At 36.1% G+C, this 15,343-nt stretch overlaps 1 protein-coding gene across 1 annotated transcript in view; it reads right to left on the bottom strand.

Moving 5' to 3' along the window:
* Positions 1 to 13,772: 13,772 nt before the first annotated feature.
* The window catches only part of nrn1l.L (neuritin 1 like L homeolog), a 38,567-nt gene continuing 36,996 nt past the window's right edge, over positions 13,773 to 15,343 (bottom strand). The window contains exon 3 of the mRNA XM_041590088.1: positions 13,773 to 14,686. Coding sequence (XP_041446022.1) covers positions 14,404 to 14,686 — 283 coding nt within the window. The 3' untranslated portion in view covers positions 13,773 to 14,403. The remainder of the gene's footprint in view (positions 14,687 to 15,343) is intronic.

The following is a 15,343-nucleotide window of genomic DNA, read 5'->3' as shown; positions in this document are numbered from 1 at the left end:
GGGCATTTAGAATCGTATTAACTAAACAGGGTTTTTTATATATTGTCGTGACCACTGTATTATCTTCTATATAGAGAGTTACATCCAAAAAATTTATCGACGAGATGTTCAATTCATTAGTGAATCTAAGGTTATAGTCATTGTGATTAAGTTCAAAAAGAAATCTGTCAAATAATTGTTGTGTTCCTGACCATATTATTAAAATGTCATTGATGAAACGGCCATAATATTGTATGTATTGGGAAAACTTAGATTGACGTGCAAATTAAGTGACTGATACACATTTTTTCACATTGGGATTTTGCTTTAGATTGATTGTACAAATTAATTGGCAAATATTTTATTTTATTAAATTAATAAAACTTTTTTAATACTCCTGAATGAATTGATACATAAACTAAAGTAACATAAAATGAATTTATTTGTATAAGCCACATTTATTTATACATGAATTATACCAGGTAGTCCAATATATATTTCTAATTTCATTGAAGGTTTTTTTTTTTTTTTTTTAGCTCATAATATGGATTTACGTACACGAGAACAAAAGGTCTTCTCCCAAGAGAATGACGCATACGTAAGTTCTATGAGAGAACACTTTAACAAATTAGAAACTCCTTTCAAAAATACTTGTCACTTAACATGATATCTAGAGGTTTGAGAATCAAAAAATATCTCACATTCCTGACAAATGATCTTGATTTCATGAATCAATGGAACAAAATTTTATCTGAATGTTCCTTAAGTTTGATGGCACTTTTGACAGATAAAAAAACCTCAAACATATGATCTATTAAAGAATGATATCTCTAAACTGAAAAGTGAATATCTTGAATCAAAAGAAGAATCTGAATATCTAAAGTATATGGACAACTTAAATAAAAAAAGTTGAAAAAATTGAAAAAGAGCTGATGGACATTAAATCAAACAAATTTAAAAGAGATAAAATTGATTATGAGTTTAATAAAGTGTACAATTGGTCTAGACTAGGTGAAAAACAGAGAAATGTGTATAGAACAGGTCATACTAAATTTATGTCTCAAAAGTCAATATTGAAAACTCCAAAAGATAAACATGTTAGTTTCTCAGGCATTGATTATGATACGTTTGAAGAACTAGATACTGGTGCCTGCTCCTCCTCTCCTTTGTCTCCCCAGGGAAACCAACATGTATATGCACAAGAAGTTTTTTCAAGTCTTGAAATGCCGTCTGGTTCGTTCCATTCTTCTTCAAAAAACAGATATGGACTAAAAACAAAGTGGAAGAACAACAGGAATTTCCTTTCAACCAACTGTTCGAACCGATTTGTTCAAAAAAATTTATTCAAAAAACATTTTTTCAATGAATATACAGACGAACCTATAGAACAGAAAACTGAATATAATCCTGACTTCAAAATATTTTTCCCAGTTTCAAAGAGTTAAAATCTGTTACTCACTTGGAAAAATTACAAAGAGAAACTAATTTGGAATCAGGGAGAGTTGGATCTGGACCTGTCCATAACAGGTTCAAATCCAAATCCAACTTTTACCCAGTCTATTTCAGAGATAACTTGATAAATATGTTTCAAAAGAATCTAGAGGGTGATCTTACAAATTTACATACTAAAGTTTACAATAGAAATTATTCATCACATAAAAACAATCTTACATTTGATGAAAAACAAGCACTAAATAACTTTAAAAAAGATCATGCCATTGTCATTCGACAAGCTGATAAAGGGGGCCAAATAGTCATTCTAAATAGACAGGATTATCTGATAGAAGCCAGTCGACAATTGTCAGACTCTTCTTCATATATAAAACTGGATAAGGATCCCACTAAGAAATTTAAAAAAGAATTGGAAAATTTAATATCTGATGCATTAGAATATAGTGTAATAGATGAAACTACGGCCATTTTTCTCAATGTAGAACATCCAAAAACTTTGATTTTCCATTATCTTTCAAAAACACATAAACCTTCCAGATCACCATTTGGCCGTCCAATTATAGCAAGGATTGGCTCTTTAGGTGAGGATACATGTCAATTTATAGATTATTTCTTGCAACCTCTGGTTTTCAGATTACCCAGCTATTTAAAAGACAGTGGCCATTTTATAGATGCTCTCAACACATTTCATCGGGACAACACCTATAAATGGGCATCTATTGATGTGGATTCCTTGTACTCTTGTATCCCACATAACTTAGTCCTAAGAACAATTGAATATCACTTGAAACAATACAGCACATATGACACCAATCTCATACAAGCAATTCATTTTTTTCTGACACATCATTTTTTTCTTTTTGATGATGAATATTATTTACAATGTTGTGGAACGGCCATGGGTGCAAAATTCGCACCATCCTATGCAAACTTATTTCTAGGATGGTGGGAAGAATGGCACATTTTTCAAGACAATAACCAGTTTTCCCAATATATACAATATTATGGCCGTTTCATCAATGACATTTTAATAATATGGTCAGGAACACAACAATTATTTGATTTCTTTTTGAATTTCATCACAATGACTATAACCTTAGATTCACTAATGAATTGAACATCTCTTCGATAATTTTTTTGGATGTAACTCTCTATATAGAAGATAATACAGTGTTCATGACAATATATAGAAAACCCTGTTCAGTTAATACGATTCTAAATGCCCATTCGTGCCATCCCAAACATATAACTGATAAAATACCATATAGTCAATGTTTGCGTATACGTCGCATCTGTAAAAAAGATGACGATTTTCTTGCTAAATCTAATGATCTTTATATCAAACTATTACAATGAGGCTATGACAGAAGCCTAAAAAGCAGCTAGGGTTAATAGAAAGGATCTATTGAAGAGATATAGTGTAAAGACTGACAGTGTTGAAACCAATTCAAAGCCAATAAGAAAATCAATAAAAAAAGACCATTCTGAAGCCTTGTCATGTGTACTAACGTATAGCCCACAATTTAATGAAATTAAAAATATTATAAAGAAGAATCTTGTTATTCTAAAAAATGATCCCATATTGAAGCAAATCCTTAAAAAAGGGCAAAAATACATTCCCAGGTGAACGGAAACAATTGGTAACAAACTAACTCCCAGTCTTATTAGATTCAAAGAACATCAGAATATTTGGCTACAAACCAAAGGTTGCTTCAAATGTGGGGCCAATAGATGCATTACTTGCAAATACCTAAAGAAAACATTAGACTTTACTTCTTCCACTAAAAAAAAGAAATATACAGTACAATACAACACTATCAATTGCAACACAAGAAATGTGATATATTTACTAACGTAATAAATGTCAGAAACAATATGTAGGCCAGACAGGTTGAGAATTGAAAGACAGAATCAGGGGACATGTATCTAGTATTATTAAAGAAAACTGCGTAACCCCAGTAGCAAAATGTGTCATATTTAAGTGTAATTGCTATTGACAAAATAACACCCAATATTCGTGGAGGGAATGTAACCTCAGATTTGTTAAGAAATGAAGCAAAATGGATTTTTCACCTAGGTACTACACAACCATTAGGTCTAAATTACAATTTTGATATCTCTTGCTTTATCTAACTTTTTTAAAATAAAAAAAGAAAAACCCTTTTTTTGTGTATTTTACACATTTTTTCATATTTCCTTTTTCACAACTGATTTTCATATTTTTGTATTTATATTTATCTAAAAGTATATTGTGATACTCTATTTGTATAAAAAATATGTATATTTATGCAAGAATAATTATTTGTTCATTTTAAATAATGAGCCACTAGGGGCAACGACATACAGCTATTTGATGATTAATTATGACTCCGCCTATGGGATTTCCTATTGGCTTTCTCCTTTAAATATTTTTTTTGTGTGTATTAATAATAAGTTAGGCTATGGTTAAGTGCCCTGTGGGGGAACGAAACGCGTCATGCTATTATTTTTTATGTAGATTTTTGTATTACTTTACTAAGATTTTGAGACTCCTGGATTCTACTTAACTTATCAAATTTGTTTGGGGTGACAGATTGGTGCCAGCTTCCCTTTTTTAGTTTTTCCATGCTTTCTATGATTCCCCCTTTTTTTAACAGGTAAAACACTAATCCATGCTTTTATCCTATCCTGTTTAGACTACTGCAGTCTTCTACTAACTGGTCACTCAGACTTCACCTCTCTTCCCTGTGACCAATTTTAAACTCCGCTGCTAGAATCCTCCTTCTGTATCCTAAGAGGGAACCTGTTCATCCAGTGGTTAAATCCCTATCATGGCTCCCTGTTAAGCAAAGGATAGCATACAAAATCCTTCTGCTGATATTCAAAGCCCTTCACCTCTCTGCTCCTCAATTCATTTCTTCACTTGTCTCTCAGTACGTTTCTGTCAGTCTACTCCACCATCTTTTTACACTATCCATATGCACTACCTGGTGGAGTGGAGTGTCTATATATATAAATATGGCCCTAATTTTAAATGAATTGTTCAGTGTAAAAATAAAACCTCGGTAAAAATATAGGCTGTTCAAAATAAAAAAATGTTTCTAATATAGTTAGTTGGCCTAACTAATTATATTAGAAACATTTTTTATTTTGAACCGCCAATCTATTTACCCAGTTTTTATTTTTACACTGAACTGTTCCTTTAAGGCAGGTAATAGCTGGAGGTGTAAAGATGTGATCCAGTCACAAAGATACTTTGAAACTACTTGGGGCAGATGTTTCTTTTTTTGAGTTGTATGACGTTTTATGTAGTGGTAAGTTGAAAAAATTGATATGCACATCTTGGTTAATGACTTTTCAGTCGTTTTAATAAGTATAAACTGTAGGCACAAATTTTATTACTGTAACGTTTACAAATATATTGCAATTAAGAAAACTTTCTAAGCTTTATCATTGTATTCAGAGTGTAATGGGGAGAATATTGCCAAGTGGCTAAATATTTCAGATGTGTTAGACTAAAATCATGTCATTAAATTCAAACCCCCCTTACCATTGTTGATGTCCTCACACCTGTGTACATCTCACAAAATCCCCAATAGCAGTTCCTGTTCCGTACCTTTCCCTGCCTATATGCCCACTTACCATTGCACATCCTTACCATTCTTTCTGTGGCATTTTATTCCAGCCATTCAAATCTTGTTCCCCTTTTCACCAGTCTGACCCTCTGCTAGCCCTGCACATCGCAATCTATTCCTAGTCAATGTCCCTCCAATACTCCATATCCCTCATAAGGTTGTACTGTATACCCATCCCCACGAGGTTATTCTTCTTGTGCTCTTTATCACCAATGATTTCCCACAAGTCTGTACCTTGTACCCACATTTAACTCTGCTAGCCTGTTGCATTCCATGGCTTATATCATCAAGCTCCTCTCCCAGGATGCTGTACCATCACTTTTAAAGGCCTATTTACTAATTACTATTTGCTATTTACTAATTCTTGAGATTCAGAAAAAAAAACTCATGCCACTTTTTTCAGAATATTACCATGCATGTAATAAAAAAAACTGCCATCTGCCATCAAATGTTTCAGTAAATTGGGAAAATAAAGTTGTGTGAGAATATTCCCATTGACCTCTATAAAAACTTGGTAGCTTTTACTTGCTGAATTTTTTTCTGGTGACCTTTCTCTTTAATAAATCCTGACTAGCTGAGGTTTTCGAAAATACACTTTTTTCCCATGTTTTCTGCAGTGTTTTTCTTGAATTGAGAAAAAACAAGGGAACCAAGCGTGAAACAGAATAACAGGAAACAAGAAGCATGGTCGAGAGCCAGGCTGGGTAACAGAAAATGCAGTACACATTCAGGAGACAAAGAAATAGTCGGGGTTACAGGCCAGGTCAAAACACACCAATATCACAGTACAGAACAGGATCCGAGAGAGTAGTCAAATAACAAACAAAGGTCAAGACAGACATCGAAGTATCAATAGTCAGGGACAGGCAGGATCAGCAACATGCAAGACAACTAAAATAGCCCTCAGGAACGAAGAATTAGACATTTACATTGGGCAATGCAAAACAGGGGCATGCGCCTGTAAATATTAGAATTTCACTCTGAATATAGCCGAGGATAGCCGAGTGCCACGCGAAACCCGGAAGCAGCAGCACAAATGTGAAGCGCATCAAGGAAGCGCAAAAGAAAGTGGCATGCGTCCCCGCCGTCTAGGTAAACTACTCACAATGCCCTTTTGCCCCAACATTCCTTTGAGCCGATTGACCAGTTCTTGAGCCAGCGACACCTTCCCCATCAGATATTAGACCAACAATTTCTACTCAATGCACATTTTTCATTTTTGAAGTACACGATGCAATCAAGGCCCTCCCCCCTCACGAAGTTCCAGGCATAGATGGGTTCTCTAACATTTATTACAAGGAATTCACAAACCAACTAGCTCTACATCTGCTCCATGTCTTCCAAGAAGCACAGACTATAGTATATTTTACCTAAGAAATGTTGGAGGACATGATCTCTATTATATCCAAGGCAGGTAAAGCCCCTGGTGGGTTAAGCTGCTGACCAATAGCACCAGGGTCGGACTGGACCAGGCCCGGTGGGCCCCCGGCTCTTGTGTGCCTGATCCGCACCCTGAGCTTCTTCCTGCCGTGACTGGCTGGTCGCTGCAAAAACACAATGTGCATGCGCACAAGCACGGCGGGGGGTCCCCTGAGTCAGCAGCCTCGGTGGGCCCAGGGCCCTACAGTCCAACCCTGAATAGCACTACTGAACACAGATGTTAAGATATATGCAAAACTCCTGACCACCAGATTACAGCAGGTCCATTTAACCCTAGTCAGTCCAGCTCAAGCTGGTTTTATGCTAACAGAAGAATGTTGTGTAAGGCAGCACACAGTATTCTACTACTACTATTTTCTTGGATGGTGAAAATGCATTTGACTGGGCCCACTAGGGTTTGATGCATAAGTTTAATCTAGAAGTCCAGTTTGCTAAGGCAGCCTTGTTACTTTTCAACCCTGTTGCATATGTAAGCACTTCTGACCTGCTATCTCTCACCAGACAGGGCTATCTCCCCATATTTGACCTGGCTATCAAATTATGGCACAAAAGTTTAGACAAACACAAGTGATAAGAGGAGTACACATTGCAGTCACTTAGCATAAATAGGCCTGTGTGCAGACAATGTTAATATTATGTGTGTTCACAAACAGCAGTCACCCATCTCTTGATCCTGCAGGACTTTGGTTCAGTTCTTACTAAACAATTTACTCTGATAAAACACAAAGGCATTCCACTAGATCTAAGCTTGCTTAACCTTGATAATGTTTACTGTTTTTTTGTTGAAAACTCCATAAAGATATATTTAAACTAAAATAGGTAGCTTTTGCTATACTGCACATGTGGAGGAATGTTTCTCTGCCATGAATTTCTGGGAAAGTCATATAAGGCGCCAGCAGGGTACTGCAGTAGAAAGAACAACTCAATTCACTTAACCCCAAGTGTTTTAACCTTTCCTATTTCTTTTTTTACAGTTAATTTACAAACCAAGTACAAAGCCAAAACTAGACTTTATGCAAACTTTACGTCTGGCCAAAAATGTTTGTTACAATTTGCCCTGGTTAAATTATGTGTCCAGAGTATTAATTGTTTATTGATTACATATATATTCAGAGTATCAGTATACTAGATCTATTTTAGAGGTGTTAGCTATTTGAGTCTGGCAATTATTATTGCTATCCCAAGGTAGTATATTTTGTATATCACGGGTGAGATGTAGTGTAAAGGTTTGCTATAAATTATTTTACAATATATATGAAAAACCTTAAGTTTGAAAAAGGTAAAATTGGCAGATTTTGGGCCATTTATTTGAGTTCATTGTATTGCTGTGGCAAACAAATACCCTTAAGAATGAACAAACAGACAGAAGACACATACACGTTATTAAGACTTAGGTAAAAGTTACAGAGTTCATATGCTGACAAGTTTGAATTACTTATGGGGGTTATTTATCAAAGGTCGAATTTTAGAGAAATTTAATTTTTTTTAAACTTTCATAAATTCGATCAAATGGTATGTTATTTCTTTAAAAATTTGAACATCTAAAATTTGATCGAATAGTCCTCACCCAAAAACTCAACTTTGAATTTAACATTAGAACCTTAGTAAATCTGCCCCTTACTGTTTGCTTATGTAAAATATATTGTAAAATATATTGTACAGGTCAGCACCTGGGTGTATTCCAATTAATATTATTAAAGGTTCACTCCTTTATTACATTTGGTTTTGTTGGCAGAAATAACTCTTTTGTTACTGTTAGATGCAGTAATAACTTGTGTAGATATCGTAGAGTTTATTCTGCCAGTTATTATCATAGTATAGGGGCAACAATATTGGCTTGTGCAGGGCAATCATACTGTTGAAAATGAGCAAAAATGCTCTGCTGGTTGAAAAACAAAGATAGAGAAGTAGATGATCAAATGAGAACTCTGCCCTTTTGTTCTCCACTCAGGCAGGGGATTGCCAGTACCCTTGCATGTGTAATGTGCAGAAAGCCAAAGTAGGATGTGGGAGACTAAGGAGACTGCACAACTTAAAAACTATTTATTTGAAATAATGAAGATAATTTAGAAAAATGTGTTTACACACATTCGGACTGGGCCATAGGCTTTGGTTTGTAAACCCTAGGCAGGAACCTCCTTTCTACTGTTTCTTTTACACATGGTCCTTAATCTCGGTATATTTATACTTGTTACTATGGGGTCCGTTTACTAAAGTGCGTTAAAAATATTCGCACAATTTATAGACAATTTATAGACAGAATTTTCGCCAAATATGTTATCGCCAGTTTACTAACCTGCGGTAAATATAAATTTGCGAATTTTCTTGCGCAAGAATAATTGTTCGCCAGTTATCGCATTCACTGAAAATAACGCTACGTACATATTAACGCTTGGTTTACTAAACAGCGAAATGTGCTATAGACAAAATTAACGCCAGAATATTCGCAAACTTTTACCGCCATCTATGTACTGGTGTAAAAGTATTTTTTTCGCCAGAAAATTCTCAAGGGGCAGGAAATATCCCATAATAATGTTTTTTTTACCCATAATTCTTTGCTGACAGGAGACAGATCTGTAGCTATTGCTGACAGGATGTTTTGGCTTCTGCTTCTATCTGGTGCAACAGCAGCAGTTTCAGCTCAGAGGCGTATTATTGGCAGCGGCATCACAGTCCAAGGATTCGTCAGCCTCTACACTTTTTTGGTTTCATTGTGATTGGCTACATTAAACTGTGCATTTCTATGAAGCAAAGAGATTGACTGGTATGATTTCTTGTTCATATGATTCTATTGGCAGAAGGGTTTATATGATACAGACATGTTTGATTGGTGTTACTCTGGTAATGTTGTTGGATGGTATAATCATCAGTCAATAAAGTTTATAAGTTTTGAAGATGCATTTCTGGCCATAAATGTCACAGTAAAAATTTCCCATAATAACCGCCATAAAACAAGACTATTTTATAGCATATATATTCGCAAAAACTTAATTTTTCGCCAGAAAATTCGCAACTCGCTAAAATTACCACTAACGTAAGCTGGTTCCTTAACGTAGTTACCGCAAGTGATCGCAATGACTTCTGAGCGCATCGCTGTTTAGTAAACTTAGTCGCTGCGAATATTCTGGCGTAAAAATATTCTCAGCGATAACATGCGGAAACTTAAAGTCAGATTTACCGCACTTTAGTAAACGGACCCCTAAGTTTGTTACTTATCATTTATTATTATGCCTGTCCTCCCTGTGTGTGTGTGTTTCTGCTCTGTAAAATGTTACAGAGCTGCATATTCATGTAGCACTTCATAAGTAAATAATACATATACACACTCGCAGAGTGGCACAAAATACTGCAAGGAACTCAGGTACAGGAACTCCGATACAAGGGTATCAAAGAGCTTTATTGAATCAAATGTCAAAACATACTAAGCATACATTGAAAAGTTTAATCCAACAAATTAAACTGCTGATATAAAATCAATACACTTTATTAAAAGTTTAAATTAAAAATGATTACCAAAATACTCTGTAGTCCATGTTTTAAGTCTCCCATCAAAAGAGGGCTTACAGTCTGCCAGATTTTTTGATAGTAAAATAATACCAAAACAGTGTTATCCTGGAACATGCCTTGGGCACTTGGACAGTGCCACCACCTTTTTTTTTTTTTTTTTAAAGCCCTGGTTTTGAAAGCCCTGGCAGTGACACATTCAAGCACACATACCAAAGCTGAATTGTTTCATCTGTTAAAGAATAAATTAAATCCCTCCACCCCTTGCAGGCAAAAATGAAAAGTATATGTGCCAGCTTTCACTCTGGGCTAAAATTATCATTAACTTTAAAAACTGTCCCTTTACTAGAGCTCTCTGTTGGTCTCTTATGCTCTCTGTTAGTATTTCAAATGAGAGCCGTGCAGTCACACAAGCAAAGACAGGTTTTAGTTCCCCATTAGGTCCACCTAGCTTCTGCATACCTTCCAACAGTCCCGATGTTGACAGCTCAGCCTGCAGTCCCGGATTATTACTGAAATGTCCCCAGTTTCTGTTTGATCTCATTGGCACCAGAAAAAGATACAGCATTTCTAAAGCTTAAAGGAACAGTAACACCAAAAAATTGTTTTAAAGTAATGGAAATATCATGTACTGTTGCCCTGCACTGGTAAAACTGATATGTTTGCTTCAGAAACACTACTATAGTTCATATAAACAAGCTGAGTAGCAATGGCGCAAATTGAAAAACGGCTATATGGCACAGGTTAACTAATGGATAACAGATAACACCATTAGACAGACAGAGCTTATCTGCTATCTGCTGTGTAACTTGAGCTTTTTCTCCTTTGAATGGCTGACCCCATTGCTACACAGTAGCTTATTTATATAAACAATAGCAGTCTTTCTGAAGCAAACATAGCAGTTTTACCAGTGCAGGGCAACACTGTTTTATATTTTCATTACTTTAAAATACTTTTATTTTTTGACGTTACTGTTCCTTTAAACAAGAGGCTTTTTGGCAGAGAGCTCAGAATACTCAGCACCTGCACTTAGATACAGCATTTCTAAAGCTTAAACAAGAGGCTTTTTGGCAGAGAGCTCAGAATACCCAGCACCTGCACTTAGAAACATTTGTAACAATTTAAGATAACCAAAGATACAGTTGTAACTATTTAAGAAAAGCAGGTCTCTTGGGAGACTTACATTTTAAAGGGCAATTCACCTTAAAGGAGAATTCAACCCCCCACTGTGATAAATCCCCACTGGCCCCCTCCGCTGTGAGTTAGTGAGCGCAGAGGAACACACGGGTGCCCTCTTCCAGCTCTTCCGTAATCTTCTGCCACTTTGGCAATTTCCGTAACTTCCTTCGTATACGCAGTTGTCGTGGACCGGAAGATTGCTCCAACTGCACATGAGCCAATACGGCGCTCACTTTACGAAGATGGCGTGAAGATGGCGCCCGTGAGCTCCCTGCATACGCTCACTCTGCATGTGTGTTCAGGAATCCTACAGGGGACACAATTCTGGGTTAAAACTTGGCAGGGAAGGGGTCCAGTGGGGACTTATCACCGTTGGGGGTGTAGTTCTCTTTTAAAGGGCAAAACTGTGATAACACAAAACATGGGCCTAAAACCCCCAGAGATGTGATCAAACTTTCCATAACCTGCCAAATTTTGTAAAATGGACATGGTATATGGTGTGGTCAAAAAAATTTCACCACAAGGCAGAACTTTTTGTCCCTCTTTCTGATTTTCAAAAGTTGGGAGTTATGCTTTTGATTGGTTCCTATCTTATAGTGCAGTTTACTGAGTGTCAATATCTTCCCTGCACAAACTGTAAAAGGAGGCAGCAGGATGTGGTACAGATGGGTGGAACTAATAGGGTTTTTGAATACATTTTCAATTAATAAGCTCAAAACACATTTGGGCACATTCCTTTTCTATTTAAAAGAGTATAATGCCCTGGCACATTGACACAATGTGTCTCCTTTAAAAAGGTCTTTGTGTCACACTTTAGCACTTATGCATTTGTTTTTTTGTTTTCTAAAATAGGGATTACACTTTCAAAGGCATACTAGAATTGTTTAATTTATAACTTACTTACAAGGTCCTTCGAAAATGTATCCTACAATTTAAAATCATTTATGGTGGTCATTAAGATCTTGTAAAACCAGGTACGGTTTAAAGAAACTAGAGTTTTAAGATAAAGTGTAACACCCATATCTTTAAAGGTCCCCATACACGGGTCAATAAAATCTGGCAGCTTATTGGCTTGTGTGTGGGGCAAACCAATGAGCGTCCCTGATCGATATCTGGTTGAAAGTCAGCCAGATGCCGATAGGGCAAAGTTAAAAAAAATCCTGCGGCTGCATCTGTTTGTTGATGCAGTCCTGCGATCCTAGGGCCCACGATCGGATCAGCCTGATATCTCCCACCTCAATGTGGGCGTATAGGGGAGAGATCCGCTTGTATTGTTACATTGCCAAACAAGCAGATCTCCCTGTGTATGGCCACATTTAGAATGAGTTCTGCACAGTATTTGATATAGAAGAACCAGTAATTGTTCACACTACAGTTTTAAAAACATAAACATGTCACTACAAATTTAACTCCTGTCTCTAGGAGTTCTACTTCGCCTCTCCATGTTTAATTCTCACAGCAAAACAAAACATATTCTCATCAACTGTTTGAAACCTAACATGGAGGAAATGTAAGAGCAGACAAGGGTGCAATAAAATATGTTAAAAAATATTTAAATCAATAAACCCATTCACTCTGTGGGGAGGTACCTCGTGGTCTAAAAAAAACAACTTTTTTTTACTCTTATAAGAAATAATGTTTATGTCTCTTTACCCCCACTGTTTGAATTAAGAACAGAATCGGCAAATGCAATCTGCCAACAAATCCCAAAGCAGGTGCTTATTTTTGTATTCCTGGCTTGGTTTTATTGCATTAAAACCAGGTGCACGCCAAACAGAGCCTCAATGTAGGTTGACAATCCACATAGGGGCTACTAAATGACCAATCACAGTAGTTGGCATTCTAGGAACATTTTTCATGCTATTGTTGCTCCCCAGCTCCCTGAATCTAAACCATAGGCAGCACAGAAATGCTCACAGGGCTGGAACTTGGGGTAGGCAAAAAAGGTACATGCCTTAGGAACTCTGTTGCTAATTTGTGAATGACTGTGCTCATGTACAGTGACTACATGGTGGGAGGTAAGTTATATAGGGCTTGACATGGCACTGAACCATGTTTTGAATGCAGCGAGGCATTGTTATGTTTTTCCTAGTGATGTTGTGATGGCATATGTCCATAAAAACTTTGAGTGGGGTTTAGGAAAAATACCCTTGTAACTTGCCCATAAGTTTTATGTGAACCTAGCAACACGTGACAATAGCAGCAACAATTTTTTGCTGCAGTTTGTAGTATATTATCTTCTGATTTGTAAGTTTACTAAAAATGCTATGATTAACCAAAAAAAGTTACAATTTGTGCCCACTTCATATTTTTGGGTGAATGGCAGATTTTCTAACAAGAAGGAAGGCTTAATAGTTGTATATAAAATGTATGCATAGTATGTTTTGTATGTTTATGAGTGTTTTAAAAGGTTATTTATAAGGAAAAATTCAAACTGGGGAATCCTGAAGAATCCCTGAAACAAAGCAGATCAAAATTAATGCTTGAAGAGGCTTAGAAAAACAAATAGTTCAAAATATTAAGGAAGCTATGGGCATTGTGGTGCATTTAGATGGTGATAAATAGAGGGAGGGAGGCATATTCATGTTTAGACTGCTGGCTTACACTGCCCGTACCTGCAGGCACTGATTCTTACTTGTTAACACTATGAATGGACTAGGAACGGTGGAAGCAGGTACCTGCATATTTGTTGGAAAACTGCAGCTCAGATGGCAAGATAAGATATTGGTAAATTTACCATGAGGATAATAATTTTGGGATATTATATTTATGTTATCCTAAAAGTCACCTTCTTAACAACATAGAATAATTGCAACTTAGCCTGTAGCTGACACGGCAAGCAATAATATTTTTTACTATAATAAAGAGGGCATAGGGGTACTGCAGTCAGGGACCCATAGAACAGGGAAGCTCGAAGATGGAAAATGTGATTTTGGCATCAGGCATGATTAATGATAGCGCCCCTGTTTTTTTAAGCTTAGACATATCGTATCTGAATTTTTTCTTTGTTCATAGATGCAATGAAAATTCCCATATGAAATATCTAAAACCCACAAATAAATAAAATAACCAAAAATGGTTATAGACTCCAGTTAAGTAAGGTTAAGTAATCTCAGTTACCTTCATGCTATTCAAAGCATATTCCCTCTTTATTTCTTTTGTTGTACATTTATCCTTACTCTGATGACAACAAGATTAGGAGTAAACTTTTATTTAATATTTACTTTAATATTTGTTAGACCCACTCAAAGATATGCCAAAGAAAAAGGAATAAAAGTAAAACTTGCAACAGGTTGCCTTGTAGGCCATATCCTAAGCCTCTTAGTGTCTCCTTATTAGTTTCAACAGAACCTCCCATCCTGGCTGTAAGTAGTGTCTGGGCATTGCACATGCCATGTAAATTTCCTTGATATTGGATTTTCCTGGATTCACTTAACAGAGATTCCCATACTGTAGCAGCCAACTCTGGGCAATTGACCAGGACATTGCTTGTGCACTTTTGGAATTCATTCCACGATCTAAAATTAAACATTAGAATTAGTAAGTGAAAAGACCTTAAAGCCTAGAACACTTATATCAATGATAGCTCTAATTAATTCATATTCATACTTCAGATCTGCTCTTATTTAGAAGAGTTTGGTAATATGCATTTACATATATCAAATAATGTGGAATTTATAACACACTTGGGGGCACATTTACGAAGCTCGAGTGAAGGATTCGAATGAAAAAAACTTCGAATTTCGAAGTATTATTTTTGGGTACTTCGACCATCGAATAGGCTACTACGACCTTCGACTTTGATTCGAAACGATTCGAACTAAAAATCGTTTGCCTATTCGACCATTCGATAGTCAAAGTACTGTCTCTTTAAAAAATACTTTGACTACATACTTCGGCAGTTTAAACCTACTGAACTGCAATGTTAGCCTATGGGGACCTTCCCCAGAACTTTTCTAAGTTTTTTATGATCGAATAAAAATCCTTAGATCGATCGATTAAAATCCTTCGAAACGTTCGATTAGAAGGATTTTCTCGTTTTTATTCGATCGTTCGATTCAAAGGATTTTATTGATTTTTATCAAATAAAAATCGTTCGATCTAAGTATTTGTGCTAAAATCCTTTGAATTCGATATTCGAATTCAAAGGATTTTACTTCGAGGGTCGGACTCGA

This window comes from Xenopus laevis, chromosome 4L (genome assembly GCF_017654675.1).
Source record: "Xenopus laevis strain J_2021 chromosome 4L, Xenopus_laevis_v10.1, whole genome shotgun sequence".
Taxonomy (NCBI): Eukaryota; Metazoa; Chordata; class Amphibia; order Anura; family Pipidae; genus Xenopus; species Xenopus laevis.
This window is presented reverse-complemented; position numbering and strand designations above follow the sequence as displayed.